The 23,262-nt window shown below is 41.4% G+C and overlaps 3 protein-coding genes across 5 annotated transcripts in view; 1 reads left to right on the plus strand and 2 right to left on the minus strand.

Annotated features, from left to right (window-relative positions):
• Positions 1-14,449, minus strand: part of vmp1 (vacuole membrane protein 1) — a 70,460-nt gene extending 56,011 nt beyond the window's left edge. The window contains exons 1-5 of one of the 2 annotated variants that reach the window (XM_006640856.3): positions 14,342-14,449; positions 3,514-3,625; positions 2,652-2,787; positions 853-943; positions 144-254 (exon numbers count right to left, since the gene is read on the minus strand). In XM_006640856.3, coding sequence (XP_006640919.1) covers positions 144-254; positions 853-943; positions 2,652-2,787; positions 3,514-3,595 — 420 coding nt within the window. In that variant the 5' untranslated portion in view covers positions 3,596-3,625; positions 14,342-14,449. Of the gene's footprint in view, positions 1-143; positions 255-852; positions 944-2,651; positions 2,788-3,513; positions 3,626-11,496; positions 11,686-14,341 lie in introns of those variants that run through there. The other variant, XM_015367448.2, reaches the window with a different exon arrangement.
• Positions 14,450-14,487: 38 nt separating this feature from the next.
• On the plus strand, positions 14,488-16,929 carry ptrh2 (peptidyl-tRNA hydrolase 2). Its single transcript, XM_015367449.2, has 2 exons — positions 14,488-14,670; positions 15,617-16,929. The coding sequence occupies exon 2, from the start codon at positions 15,637-15,639 to the stop codon at positions 16,153-16,155; it is 519 nt and encodes a 172-aa protein (XP_015222935.1). The 5' UTR covers positions 14,488-14,670; positions 15,617-15,636; the 3' UTR covers positions 16,156-16,929.
• Positions 16,930-17,575: 646 nt separating this feature from the next.
• The window catches only part of LOC102697263 (clathrin heavy chain 1), a 34,494-nt gene continuing 28,807 nt past the window's right edge, over positions 17,576-23,262 (minus strand). The window contains exons 29-33 of one of the 2 annotated variants that reach the window (XM_015367445.2): positions 23,003-23,173; positions 22,639-22,860; positions 21,193-21,213; positions 19,068-19,143; positions 17,576-18,826 (exon numbers count right to left, since the gene is read on the minus strand). In XM_015367445.2, the coding sequence (XP_015222931.2) occupies positions 18,693-18,826; positions 19,068-19,143; positions 21,193-21,213; positions 22,639-22,860; positions 23,003-23,173 (624 nt within the window). In that variant the 3' untranslated portion in view covers positions 17,576-18,692. The remainder of the gene's footprint in view (positions 18,827-19,067; positions 19,144-21,192; positions 21,214-22,638; positions 22,861-23,002; positions 23,174-23,262) is intronic. The other variant, XM_006640858.3, reaches the window with a different exon arrangement.

The raw sequence follows: 23,262 nt of genomic DNA on the forward strand, positions 1-23,262 counted from the left end.
TGAAGGAAACGAAGTTTTAAGATTCAGAAAACATGTTGATCAAAATTGCCCACGGTGCGCAGATTAAAACTGGATCAGTACTGCTTTGGGGACCCAGACTGTGAGTCAGAGGTAAAAGTCAGAGGTGAAAATGCATTTCTTACCAGGTACAGCAGGAAGGTGTGTAGGCCTGTTCCTAGGCCTACAGAAGACAGAATACCCAAGCCTACCCAGTAGGCACACCATAGGAACTTCTTCTCCATGTACTGCACATACTGAGCCACAGGACAAAAACAGGAAAGAGAACATGGAGAATCAGAATCCAGATCAGACCTGTGGAATGAAGATCCGTAACAAAGGCCAGGCTTATTGACGGCACTGGCGCCATTCTTCCCAGGACCTCCCAGCTGCGTGCTATGCTAGACCGAGTGCTCATCAGAGTAGCTGGCAGGCTGCGTGGCACTGAGGGCAGCACCCGAGTTACAGCAGCAGGAAAACACACTCGGTGTCCCACGTGCTGGCAAACTCCGAGCACTTCGCTCGTCCTCATGAACTCGCGTTTCCTCGGGCTGACGGCCCCTCAATGTTCGGTATTCATGGCTCAGATTAAGAATTGCTCATATGTTCCTGCGTTCTCCTACCACAAGGAACCCACCAAGCATTAATTACTTTCTGACATAACCCCCGCCCTGGAAAAAAAACGAATTAAAAAATATTTTTTGTGTCAACGATGACTAATCTTCTTTCGGTGCTGAGATGTCGGCATATTAACAAGTTGTGGGAAAAAAAAACAGGATTTAAGAAGAGCCTAGTTGTGCTGGGTTGTTCATTTTTGTCTTTTGCGCACAAGTATAGAGACTGCTGCTCTCTCACCTTCTGATGTGTCCCTTCGATGGAATAAGCCATAGAGAAGAATGTAAACAGCACCAGCACCGTTAAAACCATCCCACTCCTCTGCCACAGTCTGTAACAAAGAACAAACAGAAACTCAGTGAGCTGTTTCTCAGCTGGGCAAGTCAGGGCAAGAGTTCAAGACCATGTCAAGAGTCTGTGAGCCCTGGTAGTCTGCCCAAGACCTCATCAGGACCTGGCAGGACTACATTAGCAGCTGGGGAAATGTTTTTTTTAATAAACACCCTCAAAATTTAAAACCATAACTAGCCTCAAAACACAATGTAAACCTGGCTCTGCACCAGCTGGGAGCCCCTTTATCGACAAGGATAAAGACTGAATATAGTGCCAACCTTTACGATTATACCCTACACCTGCTAACTTCTCACATGATGTTCCACATATAAATTGGGCTGTAACTAGCACAAGGTAAGGTGAAAAAAATCAACACTGCATTGCTAAGTTGAAAGGGAGAATTGTTTGTCGGATGACACTGCTTCGGGAAAAACTGGAAAACCTTCTCTAATACACTCAGACTGAGACCTTTACCCCGAGGAGTTCTGCAGCAGGGGAAGTTCAGCTCTGCCTGTCAAGCTGCGAGATGTTGTGAGTTGCAGGTGGAAAAGCAAAGGTCAGCCAAGCTGGTGTGCTCTCCCAGTTGGCTTGCATCATCACTATCGGTGCCGACTCAGACTCTAAGGACTCTGGACTTGCCTTCCTCCACGTTTACTGAACTCTGATCACAAATAAACCAATCAGTCCAAATGAGAAAATCAGGTGCTGGCTCTACCTTCAAAGCAGATGGGCGATTAAAAACCCAGGGCTTCCAGAGGGGACTGAGGTGTGTTGAATATTATATGTGTTTAAACCAAGGATCAAGTTAAATGGAGACCAAATTAGGCTTTGCGCACTTAATTTATGACTATATTTGCCACAGACTTAATTTGAAAACAAATGAAGCACATTAAGGCTGGCATGGTGGAGTAGTAGTTAGAACTGCTACCTCACAGCGCTGGGGCCCTGGGTTCAATTCCTGACCTGGGGTGCTGTCTGCGTGGAGTTTGTATGTTCTCCCTGTGTTCATGTGGGTTTCCTCTGACAATCCCCAAAACATACACGAAAGTTAATCGGCTTCTTAGAAAATTGACCCTAGGTGTGGGTGTGAGTTTGTGTCTGTGCTTCTGCCCTGGAATGGACTGGCGTCTCGTCCAGGCTGTAAACCGCCTTGCACCCGCTGCTTGCTGGGATAGGCGCCGGCTCCCCCACGGTCTTGAATTGTATAAAGCAGTTATGAATTGGGTGGATGGAGTGAGCAGATAAGCCTAGGCGGAACAGAACCAGAGGTCTCCTCTGGTTTTGGAGAAAAGGCTGAAGGCTCTCAGTGAAAGCTCGCAGCCAAGTGTAGGTTACGCTATATGATCACGGGTTCAAGTCTGGCTCATGTCACTAGCTGACTACAGTGATCAGGACTCCCAGGTGGTGACAGGCCAGTATCCGAGCGCCGTCAAGGGATGAGGGCAATGAGTCAGGCAGGGATTTCTCCGAGACACGGCCCCCCTGCAGTCACCCGGGAGATTATGGTGCTGTAGACGAGGGACACACCTCTGCTTCGGTATGGGTCTGTGTCACCCATGTCACGTTTAAAGACCAACCAAGCTCATACCCGAGAGCCGCGATATAAAAATCGCCTGTTCCAAATCAGGTGAGGGTAACAAAACTGACTGGAGCTTACAAAACAAAGACGGAAGCAGACCCAAAGACAGCATCTGCAGCCTCCTTACCTTAACGTCCACTCCTTCAAGTCTATCAGGGCTTCCAGGAAAAAATACTGCAGGGTAACGATGGGCCGTCGCCACAGCACGAGCGTGATCCTCTCCTCTTTATCGCGCTGCTTGCGTTCGCTGAGGGAACAGGGGTCTGAGCACAGGGACGGGAGAGAAACATCACACGTCAAGAAACGCGTCAGGACATCGCAGTCAACTGGGAGGCGACCGGAGCTGAATTTCTAAGCTTCACTCTGCCTTTATGTCATTCAGAGTTACTGTTGGAGTCAAAGTAGGCTGCGAACTGTAAAAATAGGCTGCAAAATATCATGTTATGAAATTTAAAGGCCACACATGATGTATGTCACTGCTACACTGTCATACTTCAAAGAACACAGAGAGCGTATATGCTTGTAGGATACTGACAACCCAACCCACCTCTGCCATCAGGGATTTTCATGCCATGGGCTGAAATAATTCAGAATTAAATGATTCAGTCTTCCTCTCCAGCATGGCACTTCATTAACTGCGACAGATTTGCTCACATTTCAAGACATAAAAAGGGACCTGTTTCTTGACAAGCTGATTTCCACTACACTTGTGCAGCTGATACAGAAATACTGCTTCGGTTTGATAGCATCTTGCCTGTTTGCCACTTCCTTTGGTTTTTGACAGTTTTGGTCTAAATGTAATTAGTATGTGCAAAACGTATTGTGTTTTGTGTTTCTTTCTTTCTTTTTATTGCATGTGCTATATTTAATTTGGAGCCTGCAAAACTCAACAAAAACCTGAATTTCAGAATAAGGTTGGAGGGGGGAGCTTGCACACTTTTGAGGTGGGAAATGAACTTTGCCTACTCTTTTTTTTTTGGGGGGCATACCTGCAAAGCTTCCATTCTGCTGCTCCTTTGTGGTTCCTACACGCCGCTGTGGTAGTTCGCAGTCTGCTCCATTCTCTGCCATCTCATTGAGTAGTAAGGCGATCAAGGGGATCTGAAAGAATCACAGACGCTGGGAGGTGAACACGGCTACGGTCCAGGAAAACCGGAAAGTCTAGGTCACTGGCAAGGGCTGATCTCCGACCCAGCGCATAATCAAATCAATACACCCCCCCTGCTTGGATACAAACTAGCATCATCCACCTTCATGCTTAACATCTATCCATTTTCTATACTGCTTCCAATTCAGGGCTGCCGATCGTGGCAAGCAATGGGCACAAGGCCAGGTACCCTCTGGAAGAGAATCCAGTCCTGCTCAGGGAAAGATACACAGATATACACATACACACCTAGTGTAAATTGTCCCAGAAACCAAACCATGCTAGTGTCAAACATCTAACCAAACTAGTATTCTCATGAAAAAGTGGCATTTAAAGGATTATCTCCCAGAGACTTAAGATGAAGACATTTTCAACATTTGTGTATATATGTGGTTCCTTTGTTATCTTCTTCAACCTTGCTTTCATGAAATACCAGTACTGCTGGAAACTGAAGGTGCTGAAATGTAAACGACTTGATCTGCAGCACAGTGCCAGGTGCCCTATGCCAGTGGAGAAGGTATGATTTTAAAGTAATTTCTCTCCCCCTAAACCCCATCTGCTTCTGAAATATTTTTTGTTGTCGGATGATATGACCGTAAAATCTTCTCAGGCATGCATCTTGTGTCCTGCCAGGGCCTGTGATATTAGTCAGAGTCATTGAAATGACACTGTCATACTCTAACAATGTTGTAGCAGCTCTGCTTAACGATGCTAAACAAACGCCTGCATTATCTTGTTTGTACTCTCACATTTCCGCCTGTGTAGAGATATTCATATCCCCAAGATATCTCAGCCTGCTGGCATCTGATAAGCTTCAATGTGAAACATGACAAAAAAATATGTCCATAGTACAACTCACATTTTTTTTTTTACAAACTCAGTCTTTTTCCACACCTTAAAATAACTTTCCGTCCCCTCACAGACTTTTGAAGTCAATGTAAATGGTATTGCAAGACATTTTAAAGGAAAAGCAGATCTTGACCCACGGTAAATCAGGCAGCCAGCTAATAAAACAGTCTGAGTTTATTACACAAATAACAGTAATGTGACAAATTGGCTTTCCTTCCAGACATAAAAGCCCAAGTCATAGTTATACTCAGTCATTTCACAGAAAGGGTCGGCACAAATGAATAATAGAGATCGCTATTCTTTCTCACTTGTTGGACTTTATATGCTCCACTTTTAATTAGAAAAATAAACGTAATATCCTGGACGTGACAAACACAACTAAGCTATTCAGGACTGGAAATAACTTCTCTCCCAGCAAGCCGCCTACGATACTTGACATTCAGAGCAACCATACAGAAGAGCTGTGTTCTGGTCCTCCTCAGAACTTAGTCTCCTAAAGCAGGTGCTTTAGGATCACTGGATCAAGAGACAAAGTCTCCTGTCCCCACTCATTTGAAACAGATCAACACAGACCGGCGCTCAATTCCAGCATGCACCTCCAACCCAGTACATGGCCAGCAGCCATATCACCCTGCAACTCACAACTGGCAACCCACTGAAGCTCAGCAGGTGTGAGCCTGGTCAGTACCTGGATGTGAGACCTCCTGGGAAAAACTAAGGTTGCTGCTGGAAGAGGTGTTAGTGGGGCCAGCAGGGGGCGCTCACCCTGCGGTCCATGTGGGTCCTAATGCCCCAGTATAGTGACGGGGACACTATACTGTAAACAGGCGCCGTCCTTCGGATGAGACATAAGACCGAGGTCCTGACTCTCTGTGGTAATTAAAAATCCCAGGGTGCTTCTCAAAAAGACTAGGGGTGTAACCTCGGTGTCCTGGCCAAATTTCCCATTGGCCCTTACCGATCATGGCCTCCTAATAATACCCCGCTGTGAATTGGCTTCATTACTCTGCTCTCCTCCCCACTGATAGCTGATGTGTGGGGAGCGTTCTGGCGCACTATGGCTGCCGTCGCATCATCCAGGTGGGGTACACACTGGTGGTGGTGGAGGGGATCCCCATTACCTGTAAAGTGCTTTGAGTGGAGTGTCCAGAAAAGCGCTATATAAGTGTAAGCAATTAATTATTATTATTATTATTATTATTAACCCAAAGGTGACATAACTGGAGATTTGACTGCACTGGGAACCATCAGTTATCTCAGACACACTCACTACTCCCTCCATGTCAAACTGTTAACCAACGCCAGCCTGGAGACCGCGTCAAGAGAGACAAGAAGACTGGGCAGACTCGGCAGTAAACGGGCACATGACTGAAGTCCCCCTCAGGCCCTGTTGAAGCTTTGAGCTCCAAGGGGCGGCGCAGCAGAGTTCACAGCGACTGGGGGACTGGACCACCTCAGGGGTGCCTGGGGAAATCGCTGGAGCAGCAGTCCTGACTCTGCAGGCTGGTACTTGGGAACTCCCAGGCACAGTCTGTCAAGCCCCAGCCCAGACTGGAACTGACCAGAGATGGTCTACAGCCTGGGCTGCGACTGAGCCACTAAGGATCCCTCAACTGTGTCAATTTAATGACACAGCCTTGCAGATAAAAGTAATAATAATAATAATTTTAGGAAAAATATTTAAAAGTGGCTCCTCAGAGTGCTTTACAGCAAAAAAAAAAAAAAAAAGAAATACACTATGACAGGAGAGAGTACAATTACATGGTTACAATGAGGGTTTGGAATACAGTAAGAAAGCAAAGGAGCAGACACAAAGCCAGTCAAATAAAGACTCTCCGATAACCTTAGGGATAGAATTCCAGCGCTCTGAGGCACAGCAAGAGAAAGCCCTGCCACTCAAGAGTGTAGAGAGACAGCAATTAATACGACAGAATCACATGGTGTTACCCTACCATAGTCTAGGAGTATGTCTGCATTTTAAGAAGGTAATGGCTTAATTTAAGTCATAATGGTCTAGTTCCAGATATCTAGTTACAAGGCTCTTTCTGAATTTTACACAGAGAATTAAAACATTTGGAACTGAACAATGTTAGGAAAGAGTGTGGTCACAGAGTGCTGAAAAAATGGCATTCAGGAGAGAACAGGATGGGTGTGGGTATTGGGTAAGCCATTGAGCTCATAACCAGTGGGGTGGTTCTTGCTCCAGTCCCTGTGCAGACTGGGCTGTTGTAGCTTGAGTGAGGTAGTTTGCCCCAGATGCTCCAGTCCACCCAGCTGTCTATGTGGGGGCCAGCATTGCTGGGGAGGTGATCACCATGATGGACTGGTGTCCCATCCAGTAGGTCCTGTGCTCTCTAGCCAGCTTAACACTACAGGAATCCAGGTGACTTCTTGGCTGCTCTTTTTTGTTAATGTGGAAGTCAGATGCCACCTCTCTCATCTCACATATCTCACAGATGTCTAGTGAGGATCCTGAGACCTCTGACCAACACTATGTCTGGTAAATTATGCAGTGCAGTCAGCTTACAGGATGGTCAACAAGCAAATGCTGGTGGCCAGCTTGTTAATCATGCCCCAGGTGCAGTTACTGGGAAAGACATTGTAGTTATAGTGCCCGTAGGGTCTCTTACGAAACCCCTCGATGATGAACATACACTCTACAAAAACACAAACACAAGTTTTGGCTAAAAAACAAAGCTGACACCTCTGGTTTTCGTGACATTGTGTACAGCTGGAATCATTTCCTCGTTCGCAGCTGCTTCAATAAAAGACATCTCAAACCGATACAGCACTGCAGATTTATACCTTAAAGTTACGCAACCTCCAGCTAGCCGCTGCAGTAGAGTATTTTGAATTTGCCCTACATGCAAAGGAAATGTCTGTGGCGCAGTGTGCAGCATGCTCTCATTTTCTCTCCTTCATTTTTTGTTTTTGTTTTTTGAGTTTAATCGCTACATTTTAATTATTTATTTTGGACTTTTTCCTTCTCTAATTGGTATTTCTTTTAAGAGTGTCAGACCTCTGACCCGGGCCAAGGATTTAACCATTTCTATTCTGGAATCTTTCCCCAAACCTTTGAATATGCAAGGATATGCATCCTTTTGACATGCCAATATTTAGTTACAAGTTGCTTTGTTCAACTTCCCTTGTTTTAAAAGGAACCATTCTAGAACATCCTGACCAGGAAGCAAAGGACGCAAGTGATCACATTACGCCTGTCCTGGAGTCCCTGTCCTGGCTTCCTATCAGGTTTCGTGTTCGCCTACAAGGCTCTTAATGGCTTGACATCTCAGTAATATCTTCCTACTCCCCAACTCGCAACCTTCGTTTGTCCGACTCTGGTCTCCGGTTCATCCCCCAAGCCCATCTATACTCTATGGGTGACAGGACTGTCCAAAGCTCCAAAGCTCTGGATTCCAAGGATATCAGAGAGTCACCTTCCCTGAGCCCTTTCAAATCAAGTCTTTAGACCTGTATGATAACTCAGTGCAGATTAGTGGTTAAGGCACTAAGGTACCACAGGCTCAAGGATTCAAGACAGTTCAGACACCACTGTTCACGCTGTGGACCACCTGTGTAGACGAGTACCAGTACTGTGGTAGGGATGATTTTAGGTGGACTGCTGCCAGTCCAAGAGGGGTATTGTATTATCAGTTTGATCACAATTATAGGAACTGTGATGAAGCTGTAGCAAAACCAGAACAAACACAGACTTGTGAAGAGCGTAATCTTTAAAGACATCTCAACATTCTCACACAAATAAGGAATTATTAGAGCTTCATTATCGCAGTGGCAGCCTAAACAAGTCACTTTCCAGATCCTGCATATGACCCCAGGTGACTGCTAAATTTAAATTACGCATAAAAACACAATTCAGTCAGTACTGCAGGAAAAATCTTCCGGTGCTGGCTATGTTCAAATGGAGTTAATCCTCATGCAGCATCTGATCTAAGAGTCAATGACAGGCCGTGGCAACTACCACGTGGCCCAGCAGCAGCTAGACTGTGGTGAAATTGATCAGTTTTAATAAGGGAAAGAAAAAGATGCCAGGGCTGTTTACATGCAGCTGAACTTGGACTCTGACATGAGTGGGAAAGAACACAGAATGGAGAGGCGACAGAGCTGCCAGCATATGCATCACCCAGACTGAACACATACGGTGACTATACACAAACAGGAATAATCAGCATTGTATTCGTTTCAGACTTCGGGAGAAAAACCTCCGAATAACTCCAATCTCATCAAAGCGGTTTAAGATGAGAGGAGACAAGCCAATACTGCAAAATCAGGAGAGGGTCAGCAGTCTGCCAATGTCAATTACTAGTGAAGAATGCCGTTGTGATTATTAACACGATCTGCTACCACTGCTCTTCACTTCATGCTTTTCTAAACGTTTCCTAGATCTCGACACCGCCCTGCTCAGGTTCAGGGCTCTGAATGTGAGGAGTCAGCTGGGCAAGACAAACAAACAATCATTCAATGATTCATGGCAATATCAGAATTACCAAACAAGTGATACAGCAGAAACCTGCTTTGGAACGCACCTTGAAGCAAACCGGGGCATTTGCTGATCCCCCAGCTTATCACGATTATTTTAACGTACCCAGCCCTCTCCTCCTGAAAGTTCTGCCTGCATTGAGAGTGTCATCACAGAAATGACCTTTTATTGAAATTAATACTGCGCAGCCCTGACAGCTCACTGGTAGGAGTTGGCAAAAACCTACACTGTGCTTGATTTATGAAAAGGCTGGTAAAAGGGCATTTTGCATAACGCTAATGAGGTAACAGCTATAAAGAACCCCTGTGAAAAACAATTATTTTCCATATTATAGAGATTTTTGTTCATTGTTGTTTTCTCAGTTATCCAACACTCCTTAAGTCCTTTGCAGCTTAATAACAGCAGAGTGAATTAAAGTAAAGACAGCTTACTGTTAATGTCCATGACTAAGTGTCCAGCAACAGTATTTTTAGGTACCGCTGTCCAGTTACAATTATGGCTTTAAATATTAGGAAAATAGGTTTTAGTTTTTAAATAAAAAGCAAGGCAAAAAAAAATGAATAATTATGAACAATCACAGCTGTGGTAGTGAGAGCTGTTCAGAACATAAGAGAAAGTTCCTGTTGGCACTCAAAGCTGAAATCACAAAGGACATCGCAGTTAAAGTAGAACTTACATCTTCACTAAAACTGCCCTTGAGGTAGAAAGCAAAGTGACACTACAGTGCCAACAGTATAGCTTATTCCATAACTTCATAGATTTTGGAAACCAAAATCAGACATATGAACAACTATCCACTCAGCACTGCAGAATTCTGATCATTATTCTTAACAACTGATCATTATTCTCAACATGAACCATCAATTTATATTGCGTGAAATGTAGACTTTATCTTTTACTATAATTTCTCCTTTATCTCTTTTGCTTACAGGAAGTCAGACTTCACAGTTCATAACAAAAGATAGCTTTACGGATAGCAATGAAGTCTTTGCAGCTTGCTGACAAAAACCATTTGCCTTTTCCAATTGTTTTTTTACATCTACCTCAGCATCAGAGAGGAGTATATCCAAACGGACGTGCTGAACAACAAACCAACCAAAGCATCACACCATTTTAGAGAAAATGTTTCATAACCTCATGAACATTAATGCAACTTTTAAGTACAGAAGTAGAGTTAATCTATAAAAGCAATGCATGTGATTGTTGAGTTCCAACCTACTTACCTGACAGGTATACTTAATGCCTTAAAAGCATGTAATTATGGCAACTTATATATATTGTGGGCACAAACACCCATCCCAAAATGAAAAACATCACATGAACCTAACCTTAAATGTATCTTTCTATAAGTGCTCACCCCCTGCCATGTGGGAGTGTTTTAATGACAGCAATGAACATCAAGTACTACATTAATGCAAAGAATGACTGCAATCTGACTTAACAGCCTATGTTTTTAGGTAAATACAGTATGTTATTGCTGCTTTTTTCATTTTAGAGTGCTGCTGAATCATAATGATACACTTACAATACAGCGTGGATGAGAAATGGCATTTATTTTAAATACTTCAGTAGAAGACAATGCAGGCATTAAAGCTTTAAGAGTATTGATTGGAGTTTTTTACACTTCCAGGGTGCTTTACCTTTGAAAAAGTATAGAAAAAAATCGCTTCCTGAGCCTGAACAAAAAAATAACTAGTCTTGCATCTTGAATAATTTAGCTATTTCTCAACAGACTTCAGAAATAATCATCAAAAATCTCTTGCGCAATACTTAGTGTACTTTCACAAAACAACCCTGTAAAACTGTGCTATGAAGAAGCCCCAGACCACAAATAGTTATGTTAAAAATGCAAGATATAAAAATCTAAACCACATTGTTAAGTTTTAAATATGCCTTTTAACTCCAGGTACCAAAACACAAAGAAAATGACAATACAACCTATATAATAAATCCAATACAATAAGTTCTTTGCTAAAACATAAAACTCTCTTCTGGGCAAAGACAGAGACATATTTAAGGTAAGGTATACATGACTTAAATACAGTTTGCAAGGATTAAAGCTTTGCCTTTGAGCATACTTTTGTAAAACACATCTGGACCCTGAAAGCAAGATGTCAGTATTACAATGTGCTCATTCAAATTCTCAATTTGAATGCCATCAGATAATTCATAGTCTCCTTTCATAAAGGAACCATTCAGAGGTACATTTATCCAGCTAAGTTTTTTTTTTTTAACCGGCTCACAATTAGTAATTAGAATGTGTTTTATTAAGAACGAGACTCTGGGGTAACCCTATCACACAACCAGCGCTCAATTCTAAGTTACAACAAGGTAACAGCACTTGATCAGGGTCTCCGATTCCTTCTTTTGGAAACATGACACCCATCAACTTTCCTCACAGTAAAGGAAACGAGATTCAGTTACTACTAATAATGCCGATTCTTAGCATACAGAAGAAGAAACAGCTGGGATTCTCACCTCAGCACAGCAGCAGTGGACAGTGGATGAAGCTGTTCTTACTGGGTCGCACAACCAGACCAACCAGGCAGGGATGGATGTGACCTCAATCAGCAGAGCAGAAAGAAGGAAGAAAAACACTACAGCTCCTGTTTAGAGCTGTTCTCACCAGCTCTGAGCTTCTCCTCCACAAGCGTTTTGGATCCAAAGCCCTCTATGTAGGGCAACAGAACGCCGGCGACTCATTAAAATAAAAGAGCTGGAGCCAACTGCGTTCGTAGCTAATTTTGCTCACTGTACACCACAAGAGAAAACCCCAACTAATTAAATATTAAAAATAAAAATGAGGTCATTTTTTAAAAGGTATAAATCCTCACTGGGCTTTAGTGTGTTAAAAAAAAATCAGCTGTCACACATAGTGGTGCACTGCGAAAATCCACTTAAAGAAAAGTTCAATTTAAAGTTGGGAATTATAGCCCTGGGGCAATCAATTAATTTCGAAAGGGTCATGCCTCAGTGCTCCAGACCCACATTCTGCATTCTTAATCTTAGCTTCCTCAAGTCTATTTTAAAATATGTCCTGCAGTGTGAACTTTGAAAACGCTCTGTGAAATGTGTGAAAGGTGACTGCTGAACTAAGATGGAACAAATACAATAACAAAGAAGTCTTCTTGTGCTCCTATTTACGAGTTATGTTTTGGTTAGCAATGCATGTTGGGAGTGAAGGAAACTGACCCTGTGACCTTTCATCTTTCAAGTTTGGGGGGTGGGGTGAAGGGTGGAAATGTTATGTACACAAACATTATTTATTTAAAGTTAATAACTGCATCACCTGTTGCTGGTCATGCTAAGTGAATCGACACAGGCCACAGTGCTCTGTGCACCAGAATGCAAACACACCACAAAGTTGTTTCACTTTCCAGTCCTCCTCCCTTTAGCCAAGGTCTGAACCAAAGGTCAACGTAACAATCTCTGCCACATGACTCCTCAGAAAACCACCATGCTTCAGTGAAGATGCTATTGGCCTAATCTTTCTGAAGTCCATTATTCACTCCACTCTACGCTAGCATACAAAGAAGAAGAAAGTCTATTCAAACTGAGGAGGTAGTTTATTACTGAGACACAGAGTGGACAATTATCAAGGCCTGATGTGATCATGGTATTGCTGCAGGATTTGAACGTAAAAAACTGGGAATACTTCACTCTAACAAATATCGATTTTATACCCTACACCCAAATGTAGGCAAGCACCAATGTAGCTCAGCCACGGAGACAGGCTTCTGAAAAATCAGGATCGATAAGACAGATTCCAAGCCAACCAAGGCCCTGTCCATGAAACTCAAACAAACAGACAAATATGTCAGACTGAAGAGCAGATTGATGATCCATAATCCAAACACATGGAGAGGTACTGTATACACTGGCAAACCTATTTAACAACTGGCCATATGTACAGGATCCAGCATAAATAATGCAGTTTTTTTTTTCTTCAGGTAAGGAATTAAGGATTTATTCCCCTTTTGCCAATCATAACAAAGTTGGGAGCTACAACACGAAAAACCTATTAAAAGTTTTCATTCAATGCGATATAGACATGCGCAGATTCATAGTAATGATCTGGCACCTTGTACGGTTTGGATTATTTATAAATCCATTGGAAGCCCATGTAGGTAGACCGAACTACTGGTCTTATTTCATTGGTGACTTAAACTTGCCACAGATGCAGTTAATTGTCAATGCATCGTTGGTGCACCACAGATACTTCATAAGCACCAGGTGTTCCTTTTGTGCTTGGCTACACAAGCCAGGAATCAGTACCAAATGAATGACCAGATTAGCCATTCTTGCATACAAATATAATGGTTCATCCATCTTCTACCCGTGTCTTCTAATAACAACTGCCATCCTTTACTACTATCAGATATTATTTTAAAAAATACATCAGGAGGTTGAGACTGTTTTACAGAGTTCATTAGTCCACGTGAAAGAGTGGATGAACTAGTTTATGACGCACCGGCAGAACCGGCAGAAGTTTTTCAGCCACAGTGCCACGAATATTAATTCCAAAGGTGAAAGTGTCTGATGTTGTCCTGGATCGCTACTGGGACTCTTTCGGCAGGTGAGACATTTAACACCCTAAAGACACCAGCACGGGTCCTGACCAATCTTAACGAATGACGCTTTCCCCACCAGACCCGTCTCCTGTGTACTGTACCAGGCAGCGTACATTCACAGAGACTCCTTTGTCGACAAACAATACGCCAAGAACAGCGACACCAAGACGAGCAACGCTTCTTAATCCTCTGTATATCGGAGTTTTCCGTCCTGGGCTGCCGAGACAGCCACGCCAAGGAGCACTAGGATTCTCCTACACCGTTGCCAGACTATTCGCTTGCAATGCCATATCTAGGATTCTCTGTCCCGGTTTCCCAGCACAGAGACGGTGCGCGGTCTTTAAATAAAGGAGTAACCGTGCACTCAGCCAAAAACAGGGGCAACATTTCGCAATTCTGGAAAGATGATGCGAGACAGGAACGCCAGGCTAACCCATAAAAGAGTGCTGTTTTCTAGCGTCTTTCACCACCTAGCTACAATACGAAACCCAAGACAAAATCAAGCGTTCTTCAACTGAACCCCTCGTTTGAATCAATCAATCATTCCTTTTCAAACCAAGCTCCAGCCTCTGAGTGACAACCCAAGACACGGCGCTGTAGAGCTAGCTCGTTTCTTGAAGGATGGACTGAGACACTTCAAGAGGTTGCTCTTCACAGTAATGTCTATCACTGCCGGACTGGTTTTAGTCCCGGCTGTACAGGGATACCTCGGTTTTGCCATACGAATCCCGATTTCCCAGCTCCGCTTTTACCTTGTCTCCTAGCTCAGCTCTCTCGTCTCGCCTCGTCTCCAGCCCACAGCTTTCTCACTCACACTGGTGTCACACTTACAGGAAGCAGACGTAGTACAGACTCCCGGCACTTCCGCTTACGGATTAGCCAGATCCATTTAAACTCGTTTCTGTGTAACCTATTCCTAAATATACATATACAGCGGAAAAAATCATCGATATATGCATTCCTTATTAAATGAAATGAATTAAAGCGGAAAACACATGTAGTGATTTCCAGAGCCCTGACGTCATCATACCGCGACAGAAGCGGGGCCAGTTGGCTGACGCATGGTTGGAGTTCAAGCCGGGTGAGACCGATGATTAATATTACAGTTTATGATCTCTAGTAATGTTTTTTTTGGTTTACATTTTCTACTGATTTCAATGAGCATAGTAACTAGTTTCAACATTTAATCCAGTTTGTTCGGTTCTAAGACAAAGGCTGCGTCTGTATTGAGGACCTAGGGGGTGTTAAGCGCTCCGAGCGCACATGGGTTCAGTAAAATTAAAGTTGCAAGCTTTGCGATAAAGCAGATGATGATGTGGTGTTATAGAGGTACTCATTAAAAGAACAAGAAGTATGTTATATATTTTATTTAGCTGCTACGACGGCGCAGTTTTTCTTTGTATAACTCACGTTAGATTTTAGTGTTAGAGATCTATATTGTCGTACAAAGTCCGCTTAAACATATTTAAAATATGTGAGCATTTTGTAAAATACGCGTTAGTAAGTTCTTCTGTTTAAAGAATAATCAAAGGGAAATATGTTGATAGCTATTTTACCAGCAAGTGCTGATGTTTCTATTAAATATTGAAAAGCGAAAACAGCATATATTAAAGCACCTTACGACACGAATAACTGTGCATGACAAAAAGGACACGATACAGGGCTTGGAGTAGCATTCCCTGTTACTCTGTTTTTTCGTGATTCAATGCCTTCATCTTCAAAACCCATCTTCTCATTTTTTTTAATCGCCTTTCTTAATCCCTTGAACAAAAGGGTGTAATTAGCGGCGGTCCCGGGTGTGAAAAACGATTAAATGCTTCATTCTAAAAATAATGTCAAGTCTCAGTACTCTTGATTTCCCGTTTCCTGCTCCGAGAGTCGGGTGCCCTCGCCTACCTCGCCGGGTAAATGCCTCTGCGGTTTAGGGCGTCAGTTCAACATGCCTAATTAAAGAAAAGGAGCTAAGCGGAACCCGGAACCTGCAATGGACACAGTGCTAATAAACTCGTACTTCCTTCCTCTCACAGGATTTGATCGGAGAGACAAAATGGATCTGGTGCCTAGCCCGGTCACCCTCGGTGTTTTAGCAGGAGTGAGCTGTGGGCTGTGTTTAGGCTGGTTCCTTCGCGGTCGCTCCTCCAGGTGCCCCAACACCCTGAAGCCTCCGGCGGGGAATGACCCGGGCGGCGAGACCAGCGTGATGGGAGAGGGAGGAGAATTCAAAATGATCCTTGTGGTACGGAGCGACCTGAAGATGGGGAAGGGCAAGGTGGCGGCGCAGTGTTCCCACGCCGCTGTCTCGGCATACAAGCAGGTCCAGAGGAGGAGCCCGGAGATGCTGAAACAGTGGGAGTACTGTGGGCAGCCGAAGGTCGTGGTCAAGGCCCCCGACGAAGACAGCTTGATCGAACTGCTGGCTCATGCAAAGGAGCTGGGGCTGCCTATTAGCTTAATCCAGGACGCTGGGCGAACCCAGATTGCTCCAGGTTCACGTACAGTGTTAGGTGTGGGGCCTGGCCCTAGTGACCTAGTGGACAAGGTAACTGGACACCTGAAACTCTATTAGTGGCCCGTTTCCTCTGCTAAACCACATGCAGTCAGAGCTCAAGCCCTTCGTAGAATCTTCCAACCTTTGCCCCCTTAAAAACATTTCAGTATATCTGAAGATCAGTCCTAAGTGAATGCACATGTTTGTAATATATCAGCAACACAGGTTCCAGGTGAAAGTAGAGAATATTTACAAAACCAGATTATAAAGGAGAGCGGGGGGAATTGTTCTTACCCAGTTAAATCCTTTTGAAAGCTTGGAGTCAACTCCAAAATAAGTTAATCCATATTTACTTTGCATTGCCTGGATAAAATATATTTTTTAAAGCGGTTGTAAAAACTCATTCCTGTTGTATTTTGAGTAACAGTTGAAGTATTAACTTGATCTATTCCAGTTCCTATGCAGTTAAAGAGTTTATTTTTCTTCATTCAGAAATCAATCCTCAGACTCTATCCCTTCAGTCCTGTAATGCAATATAATAAAAACAGATATTGCTACACCACTGCAATCAATGGAAGAATTCTGCTTTTGGTCCCTTAAAAGTCTTAACTTAAAAGGTGTAGCATATCATTTTAAATATCTTTAAAAAAACTACAAAGGATGCTACAAAATCAATCATTCTATTACTAAGTGAAATATGTTAAAAAAACAGCATCTATGTATTAATGAATAGTCAAGAAAATGTTTCAGACCATTTAACTTGTACTTCTCAAACAGTAGTGGTAGGTGGTCTTTATCAGTGCTAATCTGGTCCATCTGGTTAAACCATTCAGTAAACTATTCATAACCCTGTTTAAAGTGTATTTGTGCTTTGGTCAATACTGCCATCTTGTGGCCAAGTTTTTCAAGTTACACTAAGATAATTGGGTACAGCAGCAACTAAGTTTTATGTTCCTGTTAAGTAATTGGGGATACAATCTAATACTTCAATAAAATACTTGGAAACCAAGAACACAATGAGGAATCACATCAGTTTTACCAAATTTAACCAAGATGTTATGCGCAACCAATAATAATTTACAAGATGTACTTTGTTCTCATCTCCCCTGCAGGGAGACACTTTGATAACCGAGTGTATCATTTACCCGAAACAGCCGTACCAGAAATATAGCTTCGGTCTCTCAGGTTTCAGGAATTAAAAACCTTGACTAGTGGGAAAACTGCATGTCTTTACAAGTCTACTAGACTTTTTAATTCAGGAAGTAAACAGTGCTAACACAGCATAATTGTTCAGCTTATCACATCCCTTATTTTTTTACACATTGTTGTATTCAAAGGTTCATGTACAAGATCAGTTCACATTTTTGTGTCAAATTACTATAAAATATTCATATATATGATGTAACACACTTGAAACTAAATGAGCAGCTATTATGTGACCTTTAGCAAATAAACAGCAATAGCTGTTAAATGGCACAAACAGGCATCGCACAAAGTATTCTTGACCATCAAGAAGCCTTTATTTTATGTGGAAAAGAACTGCCATGTAAATCCAGAGTTTAATCTTCAATATATTTTTAGGTGCACAACAATTTCAATATTTTGGAAGTGGGGGGGTTGTCTTTTAGGATAGGGAGTCAAGTCTGATATTTTAAACATTTACGCATATAATAAAGGACACCATATTACCACAGTCCTGTAATTTTATTCTCAATTTGATGATAATGCAAATTGCACAAACAAAACCAACAGGACAACAAGGTTTTGAGGTTTTAAATTCTCTCTTCTGTACACTCAAAACAGTGACCTAGAACACCACGATATCCAGCATACACAAACCTCAGCACAAGGAAGGGGTTAGTAAGTAACACACAGGTCAGAATAATTGTTTTTTTCTTCCCTCCTCAAAAATGGAATGGTCCCACACAAGAGCACTGTATACAGCACAACAAAAGGTCATCTGTTATACATGGAGTGAACAAAAAGACACTAAATTTCTACACGGTTAATTGGAGAACCTGCATAGGCTGGGAAGGATTAAAATTCTTACTTTTAAATCATGTCTGTATGCATTTAAAGTAAAATTTAGAGAGAGCTACACAATTGTGTAGAATATATATATGGTTATTACTTTAGTGTTTCTTGTTTGTAGTCATGGAAGCGGCAGTCATATGTTCAAATATTAAGAACATTGTAGCTTTTCTGAATATACAATAATTAAATGCATTTACAGACAGACAGAACAAGCTGCTCACATACATCAAAATTAAGAGACTCTACATTAGTTTCTTCTCACTACAGAGTGCAAATCAGATGCTTCACAACAGATTTTAATTAAGAAGCAGACTCGCCTTTTACAAGCCCACTTTTACAAACAAACCATTCCCCTTTAAAATAAAAACGAGACAAAAAATGATTCTAGTAAATATGGAATGTGGAAAAATAAACTGATCCAATTAACAAAAATGGAGTCCTTCATGACAGTTTAAAACAAAACAAACAAAAAAAAAAAGAATAACTTTGCTTGTTTGTATCCCCTGTTGTGAGTCGAAGACCATAATGAGCTGGTGGAAATTTCATAGGAGAGAGAGGTGGACAATGCCAGGCCAAGTGCGTTACATGCCATAGCCGAAGCCAGGCTGGGCAGGGGCCTGCCCATAGGCCGCGGGCGCTGTGTAGCCGTAGCCATAGGCCTGCTGTGGAGGAACAGCGACACTGGGTCCTGCAGTTAGCATGAGCTGAGGTGTGCCTGCAAGAGAAAATGCATCTTTTTTTAGCATTAAAGCAGGTGGGTAAAAGAAACCATTATATCAGTTCACTATTTCCATGTCTACTGCCTAAGGATTTCCACAAGGAAATGTTTGTAGTATTTACATGCATAAGGATACATCCAAAACATGAAATGGCAGGATGAACCGAATGGTTTAATAATTGCTTCAGGTTTGTAAGCAGTGCATGGCAGAGCAAGTGGGGACAAAAACGCGTCCTACCATAAACAATGGGTTGCGTCTCCGTTGCTTGTTCCTCCTCTTTCCTCAGAGACTCGGAGGCATCAAGCTTATCGACCTGAAAAAAGGTGGAAAAGTTATTGGCATCTAACTGCGGGACATTTTTAGGAAGAACTGCTGGAAAAGCCTTAGCTGACCCTGTTCTTTTTTTTTAAAAAAAAGCTGATGGATAGATGGGACCATTCCAAGGAACCTGGCATACATTAAAGATCAGAAGAAATGCAGGATGCATGTCCTTCACTGAGAAGCAGGCACTGCCATTCATGGTGCTCTGCAAGATTTCAAACTACAAACCAAAGAAGGCGATGGAAAAAGCATTCATGAAAGCCAAGCTTCTAATATACTGCAACACCCTTGTTTTCAGATCATGTAAAGTAAGCTATTAAAATTATGATAGTGCTCTAACTCAGAAAACAGAGGAGAAAATGGTCCCACCATCCTGCCACAAACATGTATCAAAACTGTACATAGAGAACCAAACCCACACTGATAAGGAAGCTCAATGTATTAGAACCCTATCGAAACAGTGATGCAGCGGGGAATGTATAGCACTGTTTGGACCTCTGGAAAACATGAAAAACTAAATACATAGGCAACCCATATCCACAGCACATATCTGCACACTTTCAAGGGGCCAGTGAAAGACAAATCATTGTGAATCAACGTGCAATGCAGCTCTATGTTTCAATATCTTCCAGACTATCATCGGATATCGCCTTTAGGAATAGGAATTACAGAAGCAAAGCTTAAAACAGCAGATTTGAGGAAATTGTTAGAGAAACACTAATATTTAAATATTCAAATAGTTTAAGTGGCAAAATATGCCATTGTGCTAGCAAAGCATGAGAAGGTTACTGGTTTTGATACTTGAACTTCACATTCAAGTTTATTAACATATTACCTTTAAACAGCAGTGCAATTTTAAAACTAGCTACTACCTCAACATTCAAGGTTTAAATTTTAAATTAGCATTATTAAAAATTAATACAGAGGATTTAGCATTATCTTTCTTGTGATCAATGCCAAGCTAAAAACGGGTTCAGTTCCCTACATACTTCTTGTTAATTTAAATTTGTGTTAATGTTAAAAAAGGCTTTTTCCAAAGCTGTCACCAAGTTGCAATTTCATTGAAAAGGAAAAAAAACATGCTACTTATGTTACTTGTTAAATGTGTGCATGAAAAAGAGGCAAAGTACTGAAGTGAGAAGTGAGAGCTGAAGATGGTTTGTATAGTCATTCAGGCTTTTAAAAAGCACGCACAGCCAACAGCAATGTCTCCTAGTCTCTCAGAAGTGCTACTAATTGCTATTAAAGATCCACATGCTTGTTTTAAAAAAAAAATCACACACTGCAGTTTTATTACCCATTTTTCACACACACGCTTTCTACATATAGGTAAGTGAAGGACCACAAGAACAGATGTACTTTTCAGTTCCTACGGAGTTCATTTTAACTACCAATGAACACTACCCCTCTGTTAAAATAATTTAGAAAGATTTTTTTACTCACTATAGTAAACATAAGACTAAGGATATGAATAGTATATTTTTTAAATGCTGAAAGCAAACCAATATTAGTTTTCTACAAACCCCTTAAGAGGAAAAATCCTGAAAAGCACAGAAGGGTTCACTTCACTAACCACAAGAATATATTCTGGCACAACGGTTTAGTACTACGGTTACATGCAGTCAACAACTGGTTCACAGTCATTAAAGACAGGCATCTTGACCCCTGCACAAAGAGAAGCATTTCAAAGCCACTTAAAGCCTTTACATGGTAAATCAGCCAGTGATCCTGATGCCTCTTTTGCGCTTACCTGTACAGATTCAGTTAAACATGGTACATGATGACTGTGAACCAATAGCAGACCGACTTTTTTCTCCTTACACTACAAGCTCATTAGTAACTACAGGTCTAGGGAGTGAATTTGCTACAGTTCTGCCTTGTCTAGGTCAGGTTTAGAGGAAACTCAAAAGGCACTAGTGAATGTGTCGTTTTGAAAGCAGTAGCAGTGTAACATGATAGAAAAACAACTCATGCAGTTTCCTGAGATTCAGTCCTCCAGACTAAAAAAAAAAAAGATGGAAAATAAAGAATCAACTTTCACCTTTTCCTTAATTGCATCAACCTGCAAGGGAATTCAGAGGCGCAGCTTAGAAAAATCAAACTCCATTACCAGCACAAAAAGCAGGTAGAAAGAAGAAAAACAGATGTGAAATAATCAGGGAAGTACAAACCATTACTAGAGAGAAAAAAAGGAATCGAAGATGAAAACAGTAAAGAGCCACCTTTAATACAAATGCAGTCAGTAAAAAATAGAATGGGTCCTACACTAACATGTTAATTTTGCATGCCAAATTAATGTTTTTTCTAATTTTCATGATTTTTAAATCCCTGTTACAAATTATGTACAGATTTCTAATTTTACATCTCCAAACACTAACTTTAATACATATTAAAATGAAATGTTTTCAGCAAAGTTTAGTTTTTTTTTTACATTACACATACAATCAAAATACAGGTAGCATCAAAAAAGTTACTTATTTGATAAGTGTTTTGATACTTTCAAAGACCAAAGCATCAATTAAAAAAACATATCTAATATTTCCACTGAAATAGTGCCATACTGCTTAACTAGTGGCATTCCATAATGTTACTAATAAACACTGAAAACACAAAGATCAGAAGTAGCATACCTTGTTTCAATTTAAAAGCAAAAGCTTTCTAACAGCATCTCATACAAATTATCTTTCAAAAGTAGTATGACACAAAAGCAATATTAATTAAATATACGTAAATATATAATAATTTAATTAACCATGCACACAGAATCTTTCAAAGCAAAAGCTAGCTACACTTAACCAAAACTGAACTGTTCTCTTATGGCCAGCAACTCAAGACAGTTAGCTGCTTTAAACAATTTCTGATAATATGTTTAATAACGTAATGGAATGTGCAAGACAGGGGTCCCGCTAATTTTACTTTAGACCAAATGAGTGTGAATAGGAAAAATATTGCCTTTTAAAAAATAATCTTTTTGCTAGAAAAAAGTATGCAATTTATTTTGTGGCTCTGTCCTACATTTGTATGGAAAAGTAGCAATAATTAAGAACCAAAACTGGAAAAAAACAGCATGATTAAAAAAGAAAGCAAGCAGAACTCCATAAAAAAGATGGAAATTTGAGAGAAGCAGGAATGCCAAGATGTTATAGTTAAATTCAGAGGCTTAAGGAAACTTTGACTCAACAGAAAGCTTAATGGGTTATGAGGATTAAGTTTCCTAAGCACACCTGCATTCATGGGCAGCTGTATCTAAATGGGTTTGATTGGTTTCATTTGCTCATTCCCAAAACTCGGCAAAACTGCTGAAAAATACGGAAAATATTTATGAAAGCTTCAATGCCAATTACTTCCATTTCCAGCCACTCAAAGGACAAGGTATTTTAGAATTCACCTACAATTTAACAAATACCATGCCATAATCACAAAATGTGATTATTAAATTATTAACTGAAAACTTGCAAACACATAAGCAAGCTGCGGTGCAATTTACCTTAGACAGGTACTCCCTCATGACCTGGATGAAGTAGGGCATGGAGAAGTCCATGATGTTGTGCCTCCACGCAGTTTCCAAGACCACGTCAGGCCTCAGCAGGTCATAACAGGTGAAGAGGCAAGCAGCAAAGCATTCCTTCTTCCCCTCCAGCAGGAACCACTGTAGCAGCTCCTCTGCCAGTTCTGTGTCCTTCGATTCTGAAGCGTACTGCATAGCATCCTAGCAGCAAAAAAAGCACAGTGGTTTGGTGTCAAACCAGTACAATTCATAACCGCCTGTGAGCTGATTTGCTCAGCTTTGACAATGGATCAACAGGAACTGTGAGAATGCAGAAATTTGTCAAGATTTGTTATACTTTTACCTTGTACAGTTTGTCCTTCTTGCAAAGCTCCACGCTTTGTTTCCAGCGATTGTTGCCTTTGAAGAGGTATGCAGCGATTCTCCTGAATTCAATGAGTTCATGCTTCTCAAGGCGCTGAGCCAGAGAAATGTTGTCAAAGTTGTCATAAGCATCTATGGATGTACGGAGAGCCTGGAAAAGCAAGAGACATTTAGCAAGTTCAAAAAAACATTTTAACAGACGCATCAGTTTTAGCTAATATTAGCAATCATTAGCATTTA

This window comes from Lepisosteus oculatus, chromosome 26, assembly GCF_040954835.1.
Source record: "Lepisosteus oculatus isolate fLepOcu1 chromosome 26, fLepOcu1.hap2, whole genome shotgun sequence".
NCBI lineage: Eukaryota > Metazoa > Chordata > Actinopteri > Semionotiformes > Lepisosteidae > Lepisosteus > Lepisosteus oculatus.

Excerpts from the sequence above, each read along its gene's own strand:
- ptrh2 (XM_015367449.2), top strand. The coding sequence starts at position 15,637 with ATGGATCTGGTGCCTAGCCCGGTCACCCTCGGTGTTTTAGCAGGAGTG.